Genomic DNA, 26,232 nt, shown 5'->3' on the forward strand with positions numbered 1-26,232 from the left:
TTTCCACGTGTATTTGGAGCGAAAACTGGATCTGTTTACATGAATCACACTTAAACAGCCTTTCCCACAAGAGGTATTTGTTGTCTAGATATATAGAAACTTCTGAAACCTTTCTCACTTATATCTCACTTTAATATTTTTTCGTCTTTATCCGTTCTTTGATATTCTAAATAAGTGACACTTTCGAGTGAATTTTTTCTGACACATATCACACTCAAAAGGTTGTTCAAACGGTTATTTTGATGCTCGTATAGAAGAGACTTCTTTATGAATCGTTTTTCACAAAAATCACACACATGAGGTTTCTCCTCGGTGTGACTTCTTTGGTGTTGAGACAAATTAGCACTAGAAGTGAAGCTTTTTTCACATATGTCACACTCGTAATGTTTTTCCCCAAAATGTATTCGTTCAACTCAGATAGTTCAGGGCTAGAAATGAAGCAGTTTTCACATACTTGACACTTGAAAGGCTTCCTAATAATGTGAATTCTTTAATGTATTGTTAGGTAAAAACTTTGATGGAGGCGTTTCATACAAATATACTACATTATCGGGTTGTTTCCTGAGCTACCTCTTTGATGCATATCCAAACCCCACTTTTGGGTGAACGTTTTCTTACAAACATCACATTCAAAAAACTTTTCTCTGGTACGAATAATCCTTTGTCTTGTATGAATCCTCATGTGTATTGACAAACGCCCATTTGGGTAAAACTTGCAACACACTGGGCACTTATATAGCTGCTTTTGGCTCGGCAATATTTTTTCCATCACATTTCCAACGTCTTTTGGCTCCTGCTCAGGTTCCTCCGGCTTTGAGACATTGTACTCATCAAAAACGGTGGTGCTAACTCTTGACTCACATTTGTAGTCTGATTCTATCCTTTGTTCTACACAAACATTTGAAAAGCCATGCACATAGAGACCAGCATGTGCTTGTTTGGATGGATTAATCAAGGGTGATGATGCGTTAGTGATACCTAGAATAAAAAATGTTCAACAAATTTAATTATAAATTTCAGTAATTTTGCTGTATATAATTTTACATACTTTTATCCATAATTTTTCCTTTCAAATTTACAAAGTGTACAACAGAATCAATTCAAAATTATCTATTTTCAAGTGATAAATTTAGGGTAGGTAGGGTAAAAGGTAAAGGATACGGCACTAGACCCTTAAATTCCAAACCGGCGGTGCTGATCTCAGTCTCAAGGCCCTTCAGCAAGGATGTGGAATGGGGGATGTAGGCCAGCCATCCTGTGCTTTTGCACACCCTTCCTGGGTCTGCGAAAAATTTAAGGTGACAAATTAAACATTTAATCTTGATTTTATCTACAATTTTTTTGCACACTCAGTCCAATAATTTTTCGAGTCATTAACCCAGAAAATGTCATTATTTTGGGGCCACTAGTCACTGAAAATTATTGCAGTTTTAGCCTCATACATCATCATAAATTTGAATCTTGAAGAATGTTAGGAATTCAAATATCAGGAAAAAACTAAAAACTAATTTTGCTTCAGAATGGTTCTTTGATCAAAAATAAAATGAATTCTAGTTACATTACTTAATTTTATTTTGATGACTTAGATATAATTATTCTTAATTCAATGGAAACCTGAGAACTTGTTTTTAGCCACCGTGTCACAAAAATTATAAGTAATAGTAAATTAATATTCACGAAAACTGACTTCTTGAATATATGCCCAGTCTGAACAAAGTGTCTTGACTTAAGTCTAAAGCTAAAACCATTCCTTGACTAAATTCCAAATATCAATACATTATATTCTGTTCTAGGATGGTCAAACTGAAAAGACTCATGAAAAAGACGAGGACTTCATGTTCTGTGATCAGTTGTTTTAATAAGATCAACGAATGCAACAGGTCTACTTGAATAGATAGTCATTGATGGGTGATGAATACCCAAGGTGTCCTCCAACTTTACTCAAACTTGATCCCAATCACTGAACACATAATTTGTGTCCTGTTTTTGGAATTCCTAGACCATTCCATGTTCTTCCAAGTAAAGAGGTAAGTTACATTAATCTATGTCACAACTTTTCTTCTTAAAAAAAGCTCTGGATACTTAATTTTAGGACAAAATTATAGTTTAAAAGAGCACGAAGCAGATTCAAGCAGTAGAGATATTTCTGGGCAAACAACCAAAACAATGACATCCCAATTAGGTGATTAAACAGGATTTGTTGTTCCAAAATTATCTTTATAATATATAACAATATGTTTCAAAGTCCTCAGAGAATATTACAGCTACAAATTTGACAAGCCCTTGCACATATTCGACGTTTGAACATAATTAGCGGTTGAGAAAGAAAATGTACTTCTCATGTCTGTGACCAAATCCTTTTACCTTACTTAATTTAACTTTCGAACTAAATTTGTGAATGTTTTTATAAAAAAAATTATTTAAAAAGTACCTTATATTTTCATTTCAGGTCTGTTGCTGATCGAAACTATACTGCTATGAGTTATAACAAATCTCAAAGTTATGTAAGTGAATTTTCTGGTAGTGCTATATCTTATATAAAACAAAAGACTAAACTTTTTACTATATTTTGGGTACAACTTTTCCGCGTCACCTAAACGTTTGACTTTGCCTTTGCCAATTAAAATATCGATAGACACAACATAATTTTCTCTTGGTATCACAAATTATTCAATAAAAATCTCTCCTTACTCTCCGGACAAGAGTTGAGTTTCAGAGGGTAAGAGTCAGGATCAAGGTTTTCAAAAATTCAAAGAGAAAAATCAAAACTGTTTCTTCCTGTTAAAATTTTTAAACAGAATTATTGCTTTCAAAAATCTCTTTATCATCATTTGAAACACGGCTTTCACTTTTTGAAAACAATTCTGAGAAAAGTAAAAATAAGTCGACTATATAAAACTTTGTTTAACATTTCGGAAATAAACTATAAGCCCTGTGAGCAATTTCCCTATGGACATTTATATGAGCATTTTCATTTATTAATTGGATTAACTTTTGTTCGTTTTTTTTACAGTTATGAATTCCCTTGGGATAATTCGCTTTAGCTCATTGTTGCAAATGCGTGGTTGCCAACAGAAGATTTATAATTTTTTCCGGTGAATCTCAAAGAAATTCATTCAAATAGCCAGAATAGTATAAAACTGAGCAAATATTCAATCTTTCTCTCAGTTGAAGGTGCATCAATAGTGCCGTGTGGATCTCTTGGGCACCAAACAGAAGAGGGGAGAAAACCTGCCAGAAACGCCGTTGGCACCCACCGGTTTTGAGCCAAATTGAACAATCTACCGAAAAAAGATGGGTAAAGAGAGGTTGTTGAGAAATGTTGCACTGAATTGTGTTTACCGTGCAAAAAAGGCTGGTAACCGACCGGAAAATATTGCGAAAACAGCTACTAATTTTCTCACTGCAGACGATTGGTAAAGCGAAAGATTTTTTCTGGATTTTTACGAAAGCACTGACTCACCCGCAGATAGATAAGAACAAAGTGAAAGAATATGTCCTTTATCTAATACGTTTGATTCGAAATTCTAAGTAAAAGAATACAACACTACCAAGATTTGTAATTTTTCAGACTGACAAAGTTTCCATCATCCTGGGCGGAGTCACAGCCAATCTAAGTCACAGCCTAAGCCTTCTTGTGCCCTGACCACGCTTTGGTATATTCACAATACCCCATCCACTATAAAGCCCACATACGCCGTAATTGTGAAAAAGCCCCTTCAAGTTCAACAACGCTAATGCTCGTAAAGGATACCTCAACCAGATCTGTTGAGGTTCCTCGCAGCCTATACTAAAGTTATGGCCGAGAAAGAATAAATGGCGAATGATACTCGGTGATAAGGTAGCTGCAAATTCACTTATGGAAACGTTGGCTACCTATAAACGACACTGAAAGCTACAATAAGTGGCCCCTTTCACCATGGCATCGTGCGATCTGTCCCCGATAACATTTCTCCAGACACATTGTACTTCATGATTAAGAACTGTGTATCAGATGAGAATATTCATTCTAATCATTCTCATAAGCTTAAGTTTAAAATGAAATCACAATTAAAGGAAGCCATCGAGTCCCCACTTAGATTCGCATATAAAAAGTTGAGGATTTCCGAATTAAGCATCTACCCATGCGATGCTACCATTATCAAACATATGGTCACTCAGCTAAAATTTGCAAGAATCCTGTCCATTATTCACACTGCGGCGATTTACATGAAAGCAACAAAAAGAACCCTTGTAATGGCATGATGAAATGCGCTCTTGCTATTCGGCAGATCATCCCTGTTATAGAGTGAAATGCCCTGTAGCTCTGAATCTTATGAGTCAGTAATGGCAGTCACTGCAAACACCCCTATTGCGTCTTGGAACATTAATAGTGCAGTGAAAATAAGATTTCGCTTATTGAAAGCATTTTGTACTGAAGTGACAGAATATGTCAGCAAGAACAATTCCTTCCGCGCGAATCATTAAACCTACTCCAAATGAGCCATTAAATTGAAGTTCTCGGTACTTCCAGAAGGCCAGGTGGTAGAGGGTGACCACCAGGTGGCGCTACATTGCTTGCAACTAATCAGTTACTTTTTTAACTGTATAAAGAGCGTGGCTTCTTTATAGCATTCCAAATTAAATGATCTGTTTTATTCTCACTGTAAATGCGCACTGATTAACCCGATAAAGCCTCTGAAGAAACATTTTACTGGGCGAGTGGCAGCCTAGCTAGCAGTATCATCCGCTGTATAAATGATAATGTTATATGTATTCTAGCAGACAAAACGAACTGCACACTGTCGACCACAGTAACCCTTGGTCACAAGTGTAACTCCCCTCCTTTTCTGTCTTGACGTTGTTACAGAATGACTCCTGTTTCACATATATCCACGATTCTGGTGAAACATCATCTCTGGATTTTATACTTTGTTCAGAGGAGCCCATGTCCCCTTGCCCTTCGCATATTCACACTTCGATATTTGTTTCTGAGATTTTTCCTATGCTCAACTCTTTCAATATTTATTTCCCTATGCCACAACCACAACCAAATCTGAAGAAATGGACGATTAAGGCCGATTGGGATGGGATTGATGAATTCCTGTACAAAGTCGTGCTTGATGAAATTCTGTCTAAAGTTAAGATACCATTTCAACTGTTGCAGTCTAATTCAGAGTGTCCCAAAAATTAAAACAAGCTTCTGGTCAACAAGAAATGCCTCCAAGATAACAAATGCCCTGCATTGCCCTGAAATGGTAGCTGTGCCTACACGACAAGTGAGTTATGGTTCTGAAGTCTTCCGTTGGTCCCAAAGCCTTGTCCTGTTGGAAGCTAGTAGTGCTTCTACGTTCAAGCATACATTATGGGTTGAGTGCGGTCGGTGTAGGCATGGTGTCCTCAATGACATTCAGCTCTTAACAGAAAGGCAGTTATCGAAGTGTCTTTTGCAGCACACGGCAAAAGTGATCGATGATAATAGCTAGGTTCTGCAAAGCGACCCTAATGCTGTGTTGAACTTTATAAAACGCAGAGCTCCTGATAACAGCCTCTCAAGTAGACCCCGAAGCCACGCCGAAAAGTCGGCGGCGCGCTGCCGAAAAAAGACGGTGGCGCGCCACCCAGCTTGTATCAGCGCACTGACACCGCCACTGATTCTATCGGTGGCGGCGTCACTAATACGCTGCCGCTTTTTTCTCTCTTTTTTTCTTATCGATATCGACCTCCGGGCTTCAACCGTCATCCCAGCTAATCTGTTTCTCAAAAATAAATACTGTGATTTTGGGCTCGCCATGTACATCGGTTCGTAGGAAGAAGAAGAAGAAATTTCTCTTGAAACAAAAATTCTACCTTCCACTTTGAAATTCTGTTAATTATTTCTTTCTTATTTTTTGGACGAAAAGAGGTAGGTAAAAGAGCATTAGGCAATTTAGGATATTTTCGGGAAAAGAGCTAGAGCTAGTATAGAAATATATCTACTGTATATCAATAGAAATGAAATACATTTTTTTTTGCACAATGAGCAGAGCACACTGAAGTTGAAGTAGCCTTAAACTTTGACTTGAAACTTCATAACTTGACCACTTTTTTCAGAAAATGATTTTGGAGGATTATTCAGTGTTGATAAGAAAAGAGGTTAAAGGTGCCGTTTAGTTCCCCCTGTAGTGTAGGGCGCAAAGGCCCTACGGTAAAGGTGCAGATTAGTTCTCCCTGATAAAACAGCTTATTTCAGCAGACACAAGGAAGAAGCCCATTTGCGGAAATCTGTGGGACCCCAAGGTCCAATGGTAGTATGGATTCAGATGCAAAATATATTCTTGGCAGAGATCTTGCTTTGCTGAGTGCACAGGATAATTTTCCTTACAATATTGTAGAAGGAATAGGCTTTTCACAGTTTTGTGCATTAAGTATGACATTGTTGCAGGTGCAGAAGACTTGCCAAGTGAAAGAAACATTGCCATTTCTTGCTTGCAGGACATATATGATGCAACGTTCACAACAGGGAAAAAGATCATTGGCAACAGGGCAGAGTTTAGAAGTGGGGCTATGGATATCTGGACGGATAACCACCGTCGATTTAGCTATCAGTGGCAGAGACTCATGTACATCAGTCCAAAGTTTGAGGTGAAGAATATAAATCTTTCAACCAACTGTTTTGGTGATGAGCGACATACAGCTGACAACCTTAGAAAAGAATATAGTACCTGTGTTATGCTTTTTGACATTGAAGGGAGGGACATAACTGTGGTGCGTGATAGAGGTGCAAATGTAGCAAGAACCTGTAGAATTCTGGATATGAAGTCAATAGGTTGTGTTACACATGGGCCTCACAATCTGATCACAGTTGATGGAGTGTCAAAAGTTACAGAGGTTTGTGATTTTGTGAAAAAGGCTAGACTTATTGTCAAAGCCTTGACTTACAGAGGCTCTAATTTAAGCCGTGAATTCCAAAAACAGAAATCCGAAATTTTTTTTGCGATTGAAGAACTGAGCAAGCTTGATCAGGTTTTAGATGCAGACTCAGAGCTGCCCATTGTTCATTTGGCCAAGGAGATACCCTGCAGTGGAAGAAATGGCCATTACAGGATGCTCAAAAGAGATCTTCTCACGCGGTAAAACGCAACATATACAATGTTGGAAAGTGTTTTAAACCATAAAGCTGTTGTATTGACTCTCCTTTGTCAAATTGGAAAACCTGACTTAGATTTGGACGAAGATGATCTCGAGCTCATGACTGCCTTCTGCTTTTCTTACTACAGTGCAAGCAATTAAGGGTGAGACCTTTCCGACACTGAACGTTGCTTTGTTATGTAGAGGAATGTTAAAGGCACAGATGGAAGAAAAGGGGGATGAAACTTCTCTAATAGCAGAGCTCAAGCAAAGCTTGAGGGCCAAGTTCAAACCAGTCAACAGTGGTTTCATCCAAAATGTGCAGGCATTTCTATTCAGGAGAGAAAACAATGTGGTGAGTGGTTTTGTTTAAACTGCCAGTCCCCCCGTTCCTTGAATAAGGACCCCAAATCAACTTTAACACCACTTTTTCTACCCCCCGGCTCTAAACCACGCTACACGCCCAAGTCTGCCACAAAACCTACAAACGCCGAAATCAGTTTAAAAAAATCAAGCTTGCCAAGTCCCCCCTTGTGTCCACTGTGTTAAACATCAAACAGCTGGCTGATTTCAGAGATAAATACAATTCCCAGTTAGAGAAGAATTCAGAGCATGAAGTAGCCATAGAAGATTTAAAAAAACAAGTTGACATTTTTCTCAATGACCAAAAAATTGGTAACGATATACTCCATGAACGCGATCTGGAAATTAAAAAATTAAGTGAAAATATCAACTCCCATAATTCCCACCGCCTTCTTATGGAAGATGAACTCTACAGTCTAGAAAACAATCAAGTGACCCTTAAATCGAAAATCACCAAATTACAAGAGGACTTAAAAAACAACAAAGAAATTATTACTACACTAGGGAATCAATTATCAGAGTTCAGCAAATCCAGCATTAATTGCAAAGTATCCCATAAGAGCATACAAACACCTAGTTGTAGTATGACTACTGATGACGCCCTTGAGTTCGTGAATAGTCCAGTGACTTCCGGTTTTTTACACAAATAATTAGGTAATAATGAACTAAACAAAGGGATTAACAAGGTTATGGAGAAGTCATTACCAGACGATGACATTGTTATTATTTTTGAAAAAAATTACGAAAGTGATGGATAAAAGTGAAATAAATATAAAAATAAGAAGAAAGGAAAATGTGATCTGCAAACATTTTGATAATGGTTTCTGCAAGTTTCCCAAACAATGCAAGTTCCTACATATTTGTCGTCATTTTATTTCGGAAGTTTGTGTGTCTGATAAGTGTATTTTTGACCATGTTGATATTTGTTCTGTTTTATCTTGTATTGATAAGTCGTGTACTTTTGCTCATGCATCTCCAGGATTGGAGCGCATGTTTAAAACACAACGTTTTTTAGAGCGACGCAGAAAGTATTCATGTCCCCCCCTCCCCTTGTTCGGGTTCCATTCGACTGTCAGTCTTATCCCCCTGCATACCCGATACAGAACAGTATACCACAGGAATCCATACCTCGAAACAATCCTCCGCCTCAAGTACTAAAGCGTGCCCAGTCAGTCCAACCCCTACAATCACTTCACTCAATGCGGACCATCCCCAAACCCCCCTCACTCATATTCCTCCCAAAAATCCACTTCCTTTCGACTCCTTTCTTCTCCGTAGTCCAAGAAGTTACCGGTCGGTTCAGTACTCCACCCGTTATTTGCCGAAACACACCCAACCCCTCCCCTCTCAGACACCCCCACCGTACGTCCCACCCTCAGCAACTTCTTGCCCCCCCCCCATTTAAAGAACACTCCCAACTTGACTTATTCCCAGATCACCAGGAAAACTTTCTCCCTTCCCTTGCACTTTATCCCCCTTGGCTACCCTACCAGTATGACTCTGGTTTAAGAGTAAGCAGGCAGAACGATCCTCTTTTAACACCTCCATGCAGAGTTTCTAAAACTTCAAGTAGTTACCGCTGTTTAGAGTCTCCGCTAGTATCCGCTCAGTTAAATGCAATTATATTTGAAAAAGATGGATTTGATCCCCCTGTCCCTTGTTCTCACTATCCAAGTTCAGCCCCCGTCAAGAATTCCACTGGAACCCCTGACCCCATCTGTGATATAAAAAAAGTAAAGTGTAAAAACTGTACCTTCACAAGTCGCTTTCGATTCCCCAAACTTTTGTTGAGCAACGCAGAAAGCCTTAACTTTGAAAAACTTAATGAATTAGACACCCATTATAAAATATATAGATTAGATGTAATTGCTATTATTGAAGTTCAAGCTCAAAATTTGCACATGTTAAAGATTAACGATTTTTCTCAATTTATTAAACTCAGACCAGAAAACCACCCTCTGGTTAAGAAAGGTGGCGGAATTCTGTTCTTTGTCCGTAATGATTTATACCCAAGTGAAATCCCAATTCCGTGTCTTAATCCCTTTGATGAAGTTATGTGGGTTTGTATCCGACCTAAAGTCTTGCCGTGTCCTTTTAATTTAATTGTCCTTTGTTGCTTTTATTACTCCCCTAATCAGAATCCGCAGACAAAATAAATTTTATTGAAAAATGACATGCAAGTGCTGACTTCATACTATCAAAATACCCAAATGCAGGAATTTTCCTGATGGGTGACGCAAACAATACGTGACTTGATTCTACATGTAACGCTTTTAATTTAAAACAGGTCGTTAATGTCCCTACTACAAAAGGCAATACTACTCTTGATTTAATTTGCACTAATCTTTCGAAGTTTTACAAACCCGTCTCCACTCTGCCCCCTCTAGGGGGTAGTTACCACTTTAGCCTTTTCCTATCTCCGCTGGCTAAAGTTAAACAGTCGTTTTCTATAACTGAAACCGTTTATAGACCTCTCACTGACTCAAGACTTTTCAATTTTGGCTCCTGGATTACTACTGAAAATTGTTCCACTGTGTATCAAACAAATGACGTTGACTACATGGCTTTGTCCCTCCAAAATTTATTGAGGAGCAATTATGAATTCCACTTCCCTGAGAAAAAATTTAAAACGTGTTCTACAGATAAGCCTTATGTTACTGAGTCTTTTAAAAAACTTGTAAGAAAAAAAAATCAATTTTTTTCAGTGCAGGTCGTATTACTGAGGCTAATAGTCTAAGGAAGTTCCTAAAGAAAACATTAAGAAAAGCAGCTTCTAATTATTATAATAATAAATTCAAAGATCTATATTCTAACAAGCCCAAGCAATGGTACAGAAAAATTAAAGAAATATGCGGAAAAAGTCCTTCCGAAATTGATTTTCATCTCCCTGAACCCCCTAATAAGACTGCCAACGATCTGAACTTGTACCTTGCTTCCATCGTGCAAGGTCTCCCCCCTTTCACTGGCTCAAGTCCAACTATTCTTCCCAATACTTCCTTCCCCTTTATTTCTTCCTCTGATGTTATAAATAAAATTCTTAAGCTTGGAAAATCAAGTATTTGTTCCTTGGACATCCCAGTTGACTTAATTAAAGCCTTTTCGGACAAAATTACTGAGCCTTTATCAAATATTTTCAACCACATCACAAAATTTGGTAAATTCCCAAGTTGCTGGAAACGAGGTTTTATAACACCTGTCCCTAAAAAATGCACCAGTCTGACTTTCGCAAACAGTCGCCCCATTACGCTCACTTCTGTTTTTTCCAAACTTTATGAAGGTTTCCTCTGTGACTGGCTTAAGGATAAAATTTGTCCGCGTATTGACACCCGGCAGTTTGGTAACTTAAGGAAAACTGCCACCACCCATTACCTTGTGCACTTAATGCATACCATCGTAAGTAACCTTGATAAACCATACGTTTGGCTAAACCTTGTCTTAGTTGATTTCTAAAAAGCTTTTGACCTGGTTGACCACACCACTCTAATTCGTTCACTATTGGTTAACTTTAAACTTAATCCTCTGTTAGGAAATATTGTTATATCGTTTCTTTCAAATAGACAAATAGATCTCAAGTTGTTAAATACACAAATATTTTCTCTAACCCGCTCCCTATATATTGTGGAATTCCTCAAGGAACCTTATTGGGACCACTTTTATTTCTAGTCATGATTAACGATATTGGTAAGGAGTTTCCCCTAAGGTGGAAATACGTGGATGACTTGTCGATCCTTGAAGTATGTCACAGGAATACTAAAAGTGACCCCCTTGAAATTCTAACCCACATTTCAGATGAAGCTAAGAACCTAAATATGAAAGTAAATTCCACTAAATGAAATATAATGACGATAAATTTCTCGAAATATACCCCCGCCTTCCTTGACCCCATCCCCCCAGATATTTCTGTGTCTTCCTTTAAATTACTTGGGGTTACAATTTCCTCTAATTTAAAGTGGGATATCCACGTGAAAGATATTGTCCGTAGAGCTAATGCGTCCATGTCTCTCCTTAAGCTCTTGAATAAATTTAACGTCCCCTCATCCCATTCTTTAAGGATTTATACTTCCTTTGTCCGCCCGCATCTTGAATATGTTTGTCCAGTTTGGCATCCTGGCATCTCCTGTGATGAATCAGATAAAATTGAATCTATTCAAAAAAGAGTCCTAAGAATAATTTTTAAAGAAACTTTGGTACCATATTCACTCCTTCTGAAAAATCCAAGCTGGAAACTCTTGAGCACAGGAGAGAAACGCTGTGCCTCCGTTTTGCGAAAAATGCAATAATAAACACTCGCACGGAAAACATTTTCCCCAATAGACACTCCCCATCCAGACACCGCCTGCCACGTACTGCTTCTGAGCCCTTCCCTATCTTGTCCCCCATCCGTTACTTAACCTCCAGGTATGAAAAAACCTTTGTCTCCTTCATTACTGATGAAATAAACCACTAGTTTTTTTTTTGTACTGGTGATACCCATGCTTATGTCCGTTTGGTTCTTCCGTTCCCTCCCCTTTTTATATAGTCTCTTTTAAACCTTTTTAACACTATTTTTATCTCAATTTTTTTGGGGGTTTTGTTTTAGTTTGTGCCTTTTTAACTTTCTTACATTTGACACTTTTTGTTTTTTAGACTAATGAATGGCTTTGCCTTTCAGATATTGTAGTTTTTGGCATTTTTTAGCCAGTTTTTTAGTTGTTGTGCTATTTCTATGTTTTTTTTTATTATATGACCCCGAAATGCGAATTCGGCCCTTCGGGGCTTGTGATAGTCATTTTTTGAAATGAATATCTTATCCTATCTTATCTATCCAAGTTTGATAAGCGTTTTCCTCGAGACGATTTGATGGTATCAGCAGTGCTATTGGATTTTGAGACCTTTAGACTAAAAAAATGATGAGCACCTCCTTGAATCGTCTCAAAACCGACGAGATTTACTCTTTGAAAGGATAAAAAAAATTTTGACAGAAAATGAGCTCAAAGAATTTGTTACAGAGATTGGTGATGGGAAAAATGTGGATGCTGCTGGTTCTAGCACCACTACTGCACAAGAAACAGAAAATGAAAACTTGAGTGATGTGGAAATTCCGAACGATAATGAGGCACAATCAGAACCAATTGCGAAAAGGTATATTCATCTGCTGGCACTGAGAAACTGTCCATAAAAAAATTACTCCAACAGATGAACGATCAGGATGTTCATTTACTTGCAGAACACGAAGGGATCAACCTGATAATTCGGCACCAGGTTGATCTTTATTTCTCGTTGGCTGTTGAAGCCAAGTGGTTGAATTTATTTGAAAATAAAAACCAGACATTAACCTTCTGGAAAAATACAGACATCAGATCCCGCGGGTGGCATTTTACGCTCGTCAAGTTCTGGCTGTACCAGCCACAAGTACACCAACTGAACGGCTTTTTAGCACGACAGGACTGATAGTGACTGCAAATAGATCAATGCTGGCTCCAAGTAGAGTCAACAAACTCACTTGTATCCATGACAACAAAAAACATGTTCAGAGTGTCATCTCAGAATTAACCTTCTTGTAACCGTTAATTTTAAATTTGGTGTTGTTAAGACATGGTATCTGACCTGTATACAGTGTTTTTTTGCTGTTGTTATTTGTTGTTGTTTTTTTCACTCCCTTTTCGTATGTATTTGATGAACTGAAGATGTCTGGATTTCAAACTTTGAAGGTTATACACACATTAGCCCAAATCATTAACAAGAAGAAAACATGTTATTTTATAGGAACAATGCGATGCTAAACATAAACACAACTTAGGTTTCCCTGAGTCTAGTGGCTAAAAATGGGAATTCTGCTTGGTCTGATCGACGGTGATCATTTGATCATTTCGACGGTGATTGATTAGGTTTCCACACGGCCCAACAAATTCCTGCATATTCTTCGTGTATGTTTTTAGCCAACCATTTAAAAATCCTTACCATCCATTGGTATAGATCCATTGGTAATCCTTAATCCATTTAAAAATCAAGTTGTGGTTGAACGTGCTAGGTGAAATGGAATTTTTTATTTTTAATCAGAAAAATCAGCGCGCCGCGGCGCGCCGCCGGTCAGAAATCGGTGACACGCCGCCGCCGATACTAAATCCCACATTCGCCACCGTCATGTCGGCGCGGCGCAGATTCGGAGACTACTCTCAGGGCACTCCAAATCAAAGCGATTGATTGAATATTTTACGATCAAGTTTGCACCTCCAAATGGCACCCTTGAGTGCTCAATATGAGTCTGAGCTTGATCAGTGGCTTGGCCTACCGCTTGTCAGTCCTGGTTACGGTGTTACAGTCCCTAGAGTATGTGGTGCTATTCTACTATTCAAAAAGAAGCATTGGAAAGGTATTAATAATCTTTGTGGGCTTCATCATGTCCACGGGAGCTGAAGTTTAGTGTGCCATTCAGAAATTCTATTTCAAATTATTTTTGATAGTCATCTTGCTCCAGATGTATTTTGTGCCAGTTTAATAACTCCTGTCATTAAGAAGGGTAAATCGCCCTCTGACCGTAGTTTGTATCAACCCACTACTGTTTCTGCGGTACTATGTAAGATCACGGAATTGCTTGTAATTAATGAGATAAAATCAGTGTGTTATGCACCTTATTTCCAGTTTGGATTCAAAAAGGTCTTAGTCGTAGCCATGTCTACGCAATCCATGCAAATTTGTTAATTAATGCGACTGAAATTAGAGGAATAATATACCTTGGAGGTAATGATGTGAAAAGGGGGTTTGATTCTGGTATGGACCGATAAATTCTAGTTTTAGCTCGGCAACGTGGTTTATTTGATCTATATTAGTATATCTTTATAGTAGGTATGGACTGCTTCGTGTTAGGCTGAAATTACCTTCACCTTATGGAATGTTCACTTCACAAGTTGTACTACCAGTGGGAAAAGGCCATCAGGGTGCGATTTCTTCGCCACCCCTTTGTAATAATGGCGCTGTGTCTGCACAAAAGAATTATGACAAATTTTATTTCCCGTGGTCTGGATTTATTGTTATAAAATTAAGCGAACGACTTTCTAAGTTTGAGTAGGTCGTTATCTCGAATAGAAGAAGAAAACTAAAATTTTGAGTGAAAAATATTCGTGTATCGTCCTGGAGTTCAATGCGAGTAAGAGGGAAGTAATGGGACTTCCTGGTAACCGTAATGATTATTGGCCGCAAAGTTTTGTACTACGTGATAAATTTATTGAATTTGTGAGTGCAGTGCGTTATCTAGATTTACCGATTTCGTCTTTTCTAAAAAGTGCTCATTCTACACTTCTTGAACATTTCAGTTCCAAAATTAGAAGCACTTGGATCACTTTATAAGATCTAAAGTTCTCTATTATCATACTGTGTTGGCCCGCCTTTATAGCAATTTTCAGATGCAACACGTAGGCTACTGTCTTCAGTGCCATTTTCAGAGCCTGTTTATGGAGAAGAATAAAAAAGTTTTTGAAGTATCCAAGGTTTTTGTTGGGGAATTCCAATTTGGGCTCGTAAACGAAAAATTACCTTTAGATGTGCAATAGCTGACCTGAGTCTCGTCGCATCAGAACGGATGATAACTTTTCGTAATTCGCTTGATCCAAATCATCGTTTCGTCAATGTAGTTCTCTAGATTGTTGTGTATATCTAGGCTAGTGTGATTGTTTTGTTGTTTCTTTTTCTTTATTTTTGTACAACAGAGCGTAACATTTTTATATTTTTAGAGGGTAACATAAGTAATTATTATGCTTCTTAAGAAATTGAAGTCATACTGCTCTTTACTTCTTAGGATGTACTTTCACACTACCTGTGGTAATGGGTATATTTGCTTAACTTTTAAAACATAATATTCAATTAGTATCAACAGACATTACTAAGTTTATTACATATGAAAATACCTGAATTAATTAAAGGCTTAGAAGCCATTTCATAGAAGCCAAATTCAGGGTCTTCCGAAGGCTCTAAAAGGGACAATGTGGCCTTGGGGGTATCAGCAGGATTATGTGGGGAGTTAAAATATATTTCTCCAGAGATATCATCCTCTACTTCGGCTTCTAAAAAAGAATACATATATATAAATACATATACATATATATAGCACTATCATCGCTAAAACTAAATGTTACAAAATTCTTCAATTCTTATAAACCTTCATTAGCTAAGCTGCTTTAATATACAAAAAATCCGTGGCCATTCATAATTACAAATATAAATTGCAAATCAAAGACGTTTTACGATAGTAACTTCACGGGGAATAAAAAACAACAACAAAAAATTGGTTTTTAACAACAGTTACTCCCTGTTTCTGACATCACATTAATAATTATTCCAAATATTGATCAGACTGCTGCTAGCCCAAATCGCTTATTTTTAAAATACAAAATCTGCCGTAGCATGATGGTATGTTGATTTTAGATAATAATCATCCCATTAAAGACTGCCTCCTATGCAATAAGAGAGGGGAGTTATCACCCCAGACATTTTTCACAAAAAGGAGGATGGCTAGATGACAAATGTTTCTTTTCTTTTTTTTAAGATTACTGATTAAAAAAACTTTTCCCAAAAAATAATTTTTTCAAAGAAAAGTAAGGAACTCCATTAAACCAAAAATAAGCAAAAATAAGATCAAATAACCTATCAAGCATGAAACTACCATAAATCAGCATCGATAAATAAATGAAACCCAAAACGAGCAGAAATTACAATAAATAACCGAGTCAAGTTCAAAACGAGCAGAAATTAACATGAGTTGGGCTCAAAACCCCTATGCCTTCCAAAGGCCAGAACATAATTTCCACTTGGCTGAAAAAAATACAAATGAATGAGCATTGTCAGTTTAATATACATATACTGATGTTTAGTAATCAAAATGTCAAGTTTCTACAACAAAGCTTTCAAAAAAAACATATATGCTCCCAGGACATAAACACTTACCCTGAGGGCTGTGGGGGAGTGTAATCCTCTTAGATGTATTTTCCAGGCCTTTCAAATACTTTGAACAAAATGGCTATCTCAAAATTTTGATTGGATGAGTTTGGATAAATGGTGGGCGTGGAAGGGGTGTTAGTTGCCTTCCAATCCTTTTTGACTATGAAAAAGGGCACTAGCCATTTCAATTTCCAATCAGATGAGCCCTTTTTGAAGTTTTTACGACAACAATTTCTACGAAAACCTTATTTTGCCCCAGGGCATAACTTAAAACCCTTGCCCTGAGGGTTGTTGGGGCGTTATTATCCTCAAAGACCTAGTTTCCAGAACTTTCAACTACGTTAAACAAAATGACTATCTCAAAATTTTGATTGGATCTGTTTGGGGAAAAGGTAGGTGTGAGAGGGGCGTTAGTTGTCTTCCAATGACTTTCGACTATTAAAAAGGGCACTAGCCCTTTGAATTTCCAATCGAATGAGCCCTTTTTGAAGTTTCTACGAAAACACTTTCTATAAAAACCTTATATACCCCCAGGGCATAACTTACAACCCTTGCCCCAAGTGCTGTGGGGGAGTGTCCTCTTCAAAAACATAATTTCTATGTGGAAATCAACTACGCTGAACAAAATGGCTACCTCAAAATTTTGACTGGATGTGTTTGGGGAAATGGTGGGCGTGGAAGGGGTGTTAGCTGCTTTCTAATCACTTTCGACTATTAAAAAGGGCACAAGCCATTTCAATTTTCAATCGAATGAGCCCTTTTCGAAGTTTCTACGACAACTCCTTCGATAAAAAGTGCCCTGGTATGGAAGAAAACAAAAAAAATAATGCATTGTGCCAACATCGTTCTTTACTTAGGCAGCGCGATTGCACTACCTATGATATAGGCACGCGATTAGAGACAAATACGCCACCATATTTGAAAGCTAGGTCTTCAAAAACTAGAAGGACTCACAAACAGAATTCAATTTTTCAGCACTAGATAATAGAAATCAGCCTATTGCTGAGGGACGATCTTTTTCATTATTTCCGCTTGAATGAGCCTTTTCACGAAATTCTGCATTGACTAGTTTAATAGATTCACTCTCGGTAAAAAAAAAAAATAGAATAAAAATAAATAAAACGAATAAAAAAATCTTCCAGGAGCATCCTTGTCACTATTTAATTTTTTTTTAACATGTTCAAAGAGAAACGGTTCAAAGGAAAGTCAAAAGCAATATTGAAGGCTAAAACAAACAGGAAGCAAGTCATTTGATAATTCAATCTCTAAACAAATCAGAAACTTCAATTAAGAGATAAATGAATACCAAACAAAACAAGAATTGGCATAATAATCAAGTCTAAATTAAAATGCCAAGAAATTAACTATATATTTATATTCAGTATTATTTCAACACAGAAGAATTTAGCTTAGTACTATACCAAATAACTGAGAAGCTGGGACGTAGCACGTTTTCAACAGCGTAGTCAAAACGACGCAGCTTCTACTTGGCTTCTTTCTGCACCCAGTTATCAGTTCTAATGTAGTTTTCCAATTTGAATTTAGGAAAAATTCAAGACTTAAAAGTCTTTTTTATTGAGTCCATGCATACGAATGGTTATTCAATTAAATGAATATGAATTGAATAGTTTGGTACCCAGTTTCAATGATTAAACTTCCAACCTGTATTGAAACAAATAGAAAATAAGTCTCTTTCAGGGTTTTATGATAGCCCATTCAAGAAATTTTTTATCAAGGTTGCAGTTCTTTTGGAGATGTTGGAAATTCTAGGAAATTTGCTATTTCAGAACTGAATCCGAAAAAAATCAGCCCAAATCCCACTCAAACCTTGATTTAAACAGAAAACTCCATGAGTCTAAAATAGAGAGGGTACAAAGTGTAAACACATCCCTTGTAGCACCCCTTCATTTTCATCTAATTGATATTTGAGAAGAAAATCAGGTACACAGCAACACCCTTATACCAAATTGAACGAATTTCCCATCTTTATAGTTAGTAAACCAAGGTGGGCACATAGTCATTGGTAATTAATTCTAGTTTGACTCGAAAATTCATTTTAATTAAATTTGTTTCAACTTCTCATCTTGTTAACTTTAATTTCTCCTTGAATAAGATTGCTTTTACAGATAGTAATGTCTGTTTGTAGTAACATTGCCTTATTATAAGACTATTTGTGATTATTTAGATTTTAATATTGATCTTTAGTTGTTTTTTAACCTTAGTTTCATTGGAATCCAAGAAACCAGTTGACATTTTAAAACTAAAAATACAAAGACAATTCACCAGATTTTTACTCAATAAAAGAACAATCTATCAATATAAACCAAAAGCAACTAGAAATCTGAAGAATAGAAGAGTTGAACAAAATTGGTAGCTTACCAAGCTTGATAGTAACAAATTCAAGAGGGTTGATCTGTTCTGTCATTTCATCAACTTTGAGAAGTCCAAGTTCCTCTTCAAGTCAAAATATTGCAACAGGTGACTTACAACTTTCAAATATTTAACCAAAAACTTGTTGCCAAAGCACAAAAAGAAACTAGCAAATCCCTAAAAAAAATATAAAAGGTTATGTCTAAGTCTGCATGTAGGATATTCTATGAACTATGCTTATGCTCTGACAAAGATAGTGTGGGCATAAAATATCAAATGATTTCCATTGGTGAACTAGAATCAGGTCTCCCCTCTATCATGAGCTCTTTTCTCCATCTTTATCCCCAAAATCAAAACCTTGCTTAAGCAGCCATTTATTAGCATCAGAGTAGACTTTGTCTCTATTTTTCTGCTTAAGAGTCAAAATGTTGGGTTATAAGTAGAATTACGGACAAAATCTAAATTTGTCATTGAAATTTTTGATGAACAGTAATTTTGTTTAATAAGTTATAAAATTATTCTTACTACGGAAATTTGAGGAGATGGAGATAGTTATCATTGTTCATACAGATGGGTATTCTACTTGACTTTGGATCTTTGATGCAACTGAAGCGATCGCAACCTCTACAATAGGGGTCTTTGATTTTTGAATACATTCAAACATTTTATATAAATTTGAAAACAGGAATATTAAAATTGCTGAAAACAAAGCTCCTATTACCACTTCCTTCCAGGAAATATTTTGGGGAGGTTCATGCTACCCCAAATCACTTTTTCTATCTCTGTACTGGTAGGTATGTAAGCATAATATTTTGTGAGACATAGAATCAGACCATTGTAATGGAAGGGGCACTGTTAGTTTTCCTTGCCACCAACAACATTAATGGTAAAGGCTTAGACAAAGATATTCCCCGAATATAGATAAAATATATAAAGATTTCAAACATCCTCTCCCCTTTACCAAAATTCATTTTACATTTATCCAAATGTTCAATGAGAGTTAGGATATTTGGTCAAGACAGTGTACTTTTGAGCCATATACCCCCCACCAACTGCATAAAAGAATTATTTGCTGTCCTTTCTTAATAACAGCTGATCTGCACTTACACATCACTTTACATGATTTATAAAATATAACACAAATCAGTTTACAATATCTATATCACAGTTTATATAATTATCCAGTATGATCAATCCCTATCTCACCCATTATAAAAACCCGGACCGGGGTGCGAGTGCTCCAGAGAACGTAGAAACATAGGCGGCATCAGATCTTTTCACGGGTAGACTTGCAAAGGTCTATCTCAGTTGAACTCGAAGGCGGAGCTAAGGCGCTCCTTTTGGAGTAGAATTAGCAGACAAACAAGATCTTTAGTTTTGCTTGAGTTTTCAACTAGGGCAGTCAAATCATCAGCATAATCACGGTTGTAGCGACAGCTGCAACCTAGTAAAGAGTGAACCACAGCCCATAGTAATATAAAGTTGTAAAACGGGTTTTCAAAAAAACTGCCTGGTGAGAAAAAATTGCCATCTGACACTGAATCAGGAATGGTAAGTCAGACACGAAACAATCGGAAACAAGTGGAAACCCGCTATTACGAATAATGCACTTAGTAACCATTTCTCATTGATAGACGCAAACACACTGATCCATAACTGCACAAAGAAGTGGGAGGAGCTTTTTGTTCGCACCGAGAACGAAGACCAGAAATGAACTACGATAAGCTTACTGGATAATTAAATAAACTGTGATCTATATATACAATCCATCTACTGCAATTGAGCACCACAGAATTATATTTCAACACAATTGCAAGTGACTTCTTTGAAAATACAGAAGCTTCTGTCTTTTTTTATCTTTGTTCTTTGTTTACATTTAGTGTCAACAACTTCGTTTATACATGTGAAATATCCATGTCATTTTAGCTTGTCTTTTCTTCTACTCATCATGGTCCCATTTGTTTCTTTATCTTGAGATTTTTTTTCTCTTTTTTTTGTCATGGCTGGCCAGTTTGGCTTTAGATCTTTCTTTGCCGAAGAATCTTATGCAATAAGCCCCAAGTCAATTCGAAGTCTAAAACAGTATTTATGAAAATGAAATAATGTTTTCTCAAAGCAGCCCAGATATAAATAATTATATATATATTATTGAAGTTCTCTTATAGCATTCCTTTATCATGTTTTTAATATGGTGATGGAAATCAGGTCCTTGGCAAAGCATGACATCTTGACAATTAATGTGGTTGCCTGAAGAGATTGCGATGTCATGTTAGATTTACATGATCAATAGAGAAATTGATTGATAGCAGATTTGGTCAGTGCAATGGGCAAAATGATTTGAGAGCATTTCTAAAAACAGGGAAAGTGAATTTTATTGCTTTAGCAGAGCAAGTTTAACTGTATTTCCTGTTGTCCAGAGAAATAAGTCATCAGCGTTTTATGTTTTTTATGAGAGGGGTTTATGTCTCAGGGGAAAAAAAGAATAAAAGGCAACTCAGGACTGCACCCTGGGGGGCTTGGTTTGTTGGAGTTCAGTGGAGTAGAAGCCGTATTAATCTGAACAAAAAGGTTAATTTTCAAGAAAAGATTTGATGAAAGATGAAGCCTTGGGTACTGTATTCCAACATTTATAAGACTAGAAATTAATATTTGGCAGTTCACGTCATCATAAGCATCATGAAAGTAAAAAAAAACAAAACAATAATTAGTGTCATTAATGGAACATAATCATTGACAGATTCTGTTAAAGAAACAGAAGCATCAGTGAATGAATGATGTTTTCTGAAACCAGCTGCAGTGGTGGCCTGAACTGTGTTTCTGAAACCAGCTGCGGAGGTATTGTGTTATCGTTCTAAATATAGGAGTCACTGATGGATCATCCTCTCTACGACTTTTCCAATCAATGGGGTTATTATGATGATTTTATGGATGATTTATTATTATAAAAATTTTTGATGATTTACTAACAAATATAATTGGATGTCTTTGAGGGAAAAGAGGTCCATGACAGGGGTATGTTGCCCACCATTATTTTGGTACTTGAAAAGGGCAGTAGTTGATTTTGGTTCAAATAAGATCTCTCCCAATCTTTCAGTGCCATTTATTTGATACGATCATCCCTGGTAAATACCCAGGGAGCACCCCTGGAAAAAAATACATAAACAAACCCATTATCTTTCTTCTAACAAAAAATAAAAAATTCAACATTTTGGTACAGTGGATCTTGAAATCTCTACAGTAGGATTCTCTGATATGCTGAACCTAATGGTGTGATTTTCACTAAGATTGCTGACTTTTAATAGGTATTTCTAGATATAAAAAAAGCAGATTATCTCAGGCTCATAACTCTTAATGGGTAGCATTAAACTTGATGAATCTTACATATTTCAAATCAGCATAAAAATCCAACTCTTTTAATGTGTTAGTTGGTATCAAAATTCCTTTTTTAGACTTTTTGCTACTATGAGGCTGAGTTGCTCCTTACTTAGAGTTTGCTGCCATTAAGTGTTTATAACAACTGCTCAAACACAACAACTGTTTAGATTGAAATGATTTTTTGAAGTACTTCAAAACCTTAGCATAAAGATCAAGAGGGTCACCCCTCATTAAAGAAATAACTTATATAAACATTACTTTCAAATTAAAGTAAGTAGCAGCATGAAAACTTAATCCAAACACCAATAATTCTGTATATGAAGCACTACACAAAGGGCAGGTATAAAACTGCAACACAAAGACCAGGGAGTAGGCTCCTTACTATATGGTTTAATTTCTTTAAGTTCTAAGTTCAAATGTTACGCCTTACTTTCAGTTGAAAAAACCTACTCTTTTTTATTTAATTTCTGATCAGTTTTCAAATCATATTCATGCCTATGAAGATGCGATTGGGCTACTGACCTTGCAAAACCCCAGCTTCTCACTGCTAAATTATACTTATTAACAATCATAAATTGATGTGTCTAATCTTAGAATGGTGGTATAAAAATTTGCAATTTCTCTGGTGCCTAATTTCTTGTACATAGTAAAAAATGACAACAGCAATCAAATGCTTTTGACCAAAAAAGGAATGGCAAACACTTTGCATCACAAAAAAACAGACAATACTGGCAGATATTAAAAGAAAATGCTATGCAACAATTTCTGCATAACTCTAATTTAGGTCCTCTCATATTCTGTCAATTTGTTGAGACAAACTAAAGTTTTTTTAATTTTTTTTTTTATATTGTCCACTAAGCTTATTCAAGCATCACTGGAGAAAAAACAGTCATGTGCCTTAAACAGCCTCACAATAATTTAAAAATTGAAGTTTTAAGGACCAAAAGCTTTAAATTTTAAAGGATCAACAATATTTTGTTTACAAACAACTGTGTTTACATAATTGGCAATCATAGACAGCACAATCGCACTGCATAAGTAAAGAACAACGTTGGCACAATGATTTTTTTTTCTTTCTTCCATACCAGGACACTTTGTATTGATTGAGTTGTTGTAGAAACTTCAAAAAGGGCTCATTCCATTGGAAATTGGAATGGCGTGCATTTAATAGTCAAAGTGATTGAAGCAATAGCCCCCTTCATGCTCACCTTTTCCCCGAACACATCCAATCAAAATTTTGAGATAGAATGACAACACCCCAACAACCCTCATGGCAAGGAATTTAAGTTATGCCCTGGGGGCATATAAGGTTTTCATAGAAAGCTTTGTCGTAGAAACTTCAAAAAGGGCTCATCTGATTGGAAATTGAAATGACTAGTGCCCTTTTTAATGCTCAAAAGTGATTGGAAGGCAACTAACACCCCTTCCACGCCCACCATTTATCCAAACATATCCAATCAAAATTTTGACATAGCCATTTTGTTCAAATTAGGTTAAAAGTCTGGAAATTATATCTAAGAGAATAACACTCCCCCCACAACCCTCAGGGTAAGGGTTGTAAGGCATGCCCTGGAGGCATATAAGGTTTTTATTGAAAGCTTTGTTGTAGAGACTTGAAAAGGTGCTCATTCGGTTGGAAATTCAAAGGGCTAGTGCCCTTTTTAAGTCAAAAGTTATTTGAGGGCAACCAACCCTCCTTTGATGCCGACCTTTTCCCCAAACACTTCCAATCAAAAGTTTTAGATAGCCATTTTGTTCAACATAGTTAAGTTTTAGAAATTAGGTCTTTGAGGATGACAAACCCCTCAGAGCCCTTGGGGCAAGGGTGGTAAGTTATGCCCTGGGGGCATATAATGTTTTTATAGATAGCAGGAGCATCATTTGGTGGTGGCAAGGGGAGCAGTTGCCCCCCCCCCCCAGTAATGTGGAGAAAAAAATATTATACATCCCATGCCCTTTGACTATCCAGATATGGACCCCTCTTGCCCCCCTTCCCTCCCCAATAAGAATGCTGGAGATTCGCCCCAGATAGATAGTGATAATGTAGAAAAATAAAAAAGGGATCATTTGATTGGAAATTAGAAGGTTTGTGCCCTTTTTAAAATTTGAAAGTGATTGGAGGATAACTAACACCCCTCTCACACCCACTATATCCCCAAACACATCCAATGAAAATTTTGAGACAACCATTTTGTTCAATGTAGTTAAATAGTATGGAAATTATGTTTTTGAGGTTGACACTCCCCCCACAGCCCTCAGGGCAAGGGTTGTAAGTAATGTCCTGGGCATATAAGGTTTTTTTTATAGAAAGCATTGTTGTAGAAACTTCAGAAAGGATTCATTTGATTAGAAATTGAAATGGCTAGTGCCCTTTTTATTGGTTGAAAGTGATTGGATGGCAAGTAATCCCCCTCTCACGCCCACCACTTCTCCAAACACATCCAATCAAAATTTTGAGATAGCCATTTTGTTCGACATATTTGAAAGGTCCTGAAATTATGTCTTTGATGATGACAACCCCCTCACAGCCCTCAGGATAAGGGTTGTAAGTTATGCCCTGGGGCATATAAGGTTTTTGTAAAAAACATTGTTGTAGAAACTTCAAAAAGGGATCATTTCAAGTTCAAGTTTTTGGAAATTGAAAATTTGATTGGAAATTGAAAGTTCTAGTGTCCTCTTTAAAAGTCAGAAATGATTGGAGGGCAACTAACCTTCCTCTCATGCCCACCATTTCCCCAAACACATCCAATCAAAATTTTGAGATAGCAATTTTCTTTGACGTAGTTGAAAGTTCTGGAAATTAGGTCTTTGAGGATGACACCCCCCCCAGGCCTCAGGGCCAGGGTTGTAAGTTATGCCCTGGGGGCATATAAGGTTTTATTGAAAGCATTGTCATAGTAACTTCAAAAGGGCTCATTTGATTGGAAATTGAAAGAGCTAGTGCCCTTTTTTTATAGTCAAAAGTGATTGGAAGGCTTGACATTTTTATAGTAAAGACTGATGTGGGTAGAATTTTTTATTTTTTTTTTTTCTAGATCAGGGTATTTCATACCAAAGGAGTTGTCTTAGGAACTTCAAAAAGGGCTCATATTTGATTGAAAATAGAAAGGGCTAATGCCCTTTTTAATAATCAAAAGTGATTCAATACAAATGAAGGTGTATTGTCAGTTTAATATACATATACTAATAATACAAAAGAAAGTGCATTGTCAGTTTAATAGACATATACAGATATTTAGTAATCAAAATGTTGATATTCATTGATTTATTAAAGTTATAAAAGTAAAAACATTTATATTTTTTTTAGTAACATTCAAATTATGTTCTGGCCTTGGGAAAGTATAGGGGTTTTGAGCCCTACTAATGTTAATTTTCTCATTTCAAGTTCAGTTATTTATTGTAATTTCTGCTTGTTGTGGGTTTAATTTATTTATTGGACATCCACCACATGGCTAATATGGGAGTAAAGTCCATTTGTGATACAAATGGATGTTGTATTTAGATTGAGGATGCAATTCTCAGCATATATTTGCACATTAGGGGGATGGGGGTATATATTCTGTGAATATATAGGTTCTAAGAAATTCATGAATGCCTTAGAGAAACTGGAAAAACAAGGAAAGAAGAAAAGATAAAGGCTCTCCCCCAACAAAATGTGTTAACTAGGATCATTCTGCATATTATGGAGTAAGAATTGTTTTCTTAATAAGGATCCTTATGTCCAACTGGACTCCAAGGCTTAACATATGGTTGGCTAATTTAAAGATTTGTATATATAGCCTATATATATATACTGTCAAATTAGCCATCTGGTGGTATCCCTTTATTGGTAAATATCTACCAAATCATATCATTGAGTTAGGAATAAAGTGAATACACAATTTGATGCCTTTTTTATGCTGATTACAAATATAATAAGCATTTCTATCGAAATTATCCCTTTTCTTGCCTTTAACTTCTGCAGTTACTTTAAACTTAGTCTACTTGATTTTTCAGCTGGAAACCTCTGAAATCTACTTTTGTATGCTCCCTCAGGGTTGCCAGAACGACAAACAAAAAATACGCCCGAGCCTTTGAAAACCATGACTGCCATCATGGTCAGTTCATAATGTTCTAAAATTG

General features: G+C 36.6%; 1 protein-coding gene across 1 annotated transcript; it reads right to left on the reverse strand.

The window, feature by feature from the left end:
- Positions 1–541: 541 nt before the first annotated feature.
- Positions 542–26,102, reverse strand: LOC148947888 (uncharacterized). The gene is made up of 4 exons (XM_089096034.1): positions 26,079–26,102; positions 18,745–18,912; positions 15,336–15,491; positions 542–978 (listed from the first exon to the last, which is right to left on the reverse strand). Exons 2-4 carry the CDS (start codon positions 18,788–18,790, stop codon positions 542–544), a joined length of 639 nt encoding a protein of 212 aa, XP_088952160.1. The 5' UTR covers positions 18,791–18,912; positions 26,079–26,102.
- Positions 26,103–26,232: the final 130 nt, after the last annotated feature.

The sequence above is a fragment of the Artemia sp. Qi Xiang Cuo genome, chromosome 10 (assembly GCF_049724085.1).
Source record: "Artemia sp. Qi Xiang Cuo chromosome 10, ASM4972408v1, whole genome shotgun sequence".
In the NCBI taxonomy this organism is placed as follows: Eukaryota; Metazoa; Arthropoda; class Branchiopoda; order Anostraca; family Artemiidae; genus Artemia; species Artemia sp. Qi Xiang Cuo.

Coding starts and splice junctions, on each gene's coding strand:
- LOC148947888 (XM_089096034.1), bottom strand. CDS start 18,790: ATGACAGAACAGATCAACCCTCTTGAATTTGTTACTATCAAGCTTG. Junction 15,492..18,744: donor ATTTGTTACTATCAAGCTTG/GTAAGCTACCAA, acceptor ATTCTTTTTTAG/AAGCCGAAGTAGAGGATGAT. Junction 979..15,335: donor TAAGCCTTTAATTAATTCAG/GTATTTTCATAT, acceptor TTTTTATTCTAG/GTATCACTAACGCATCATCA.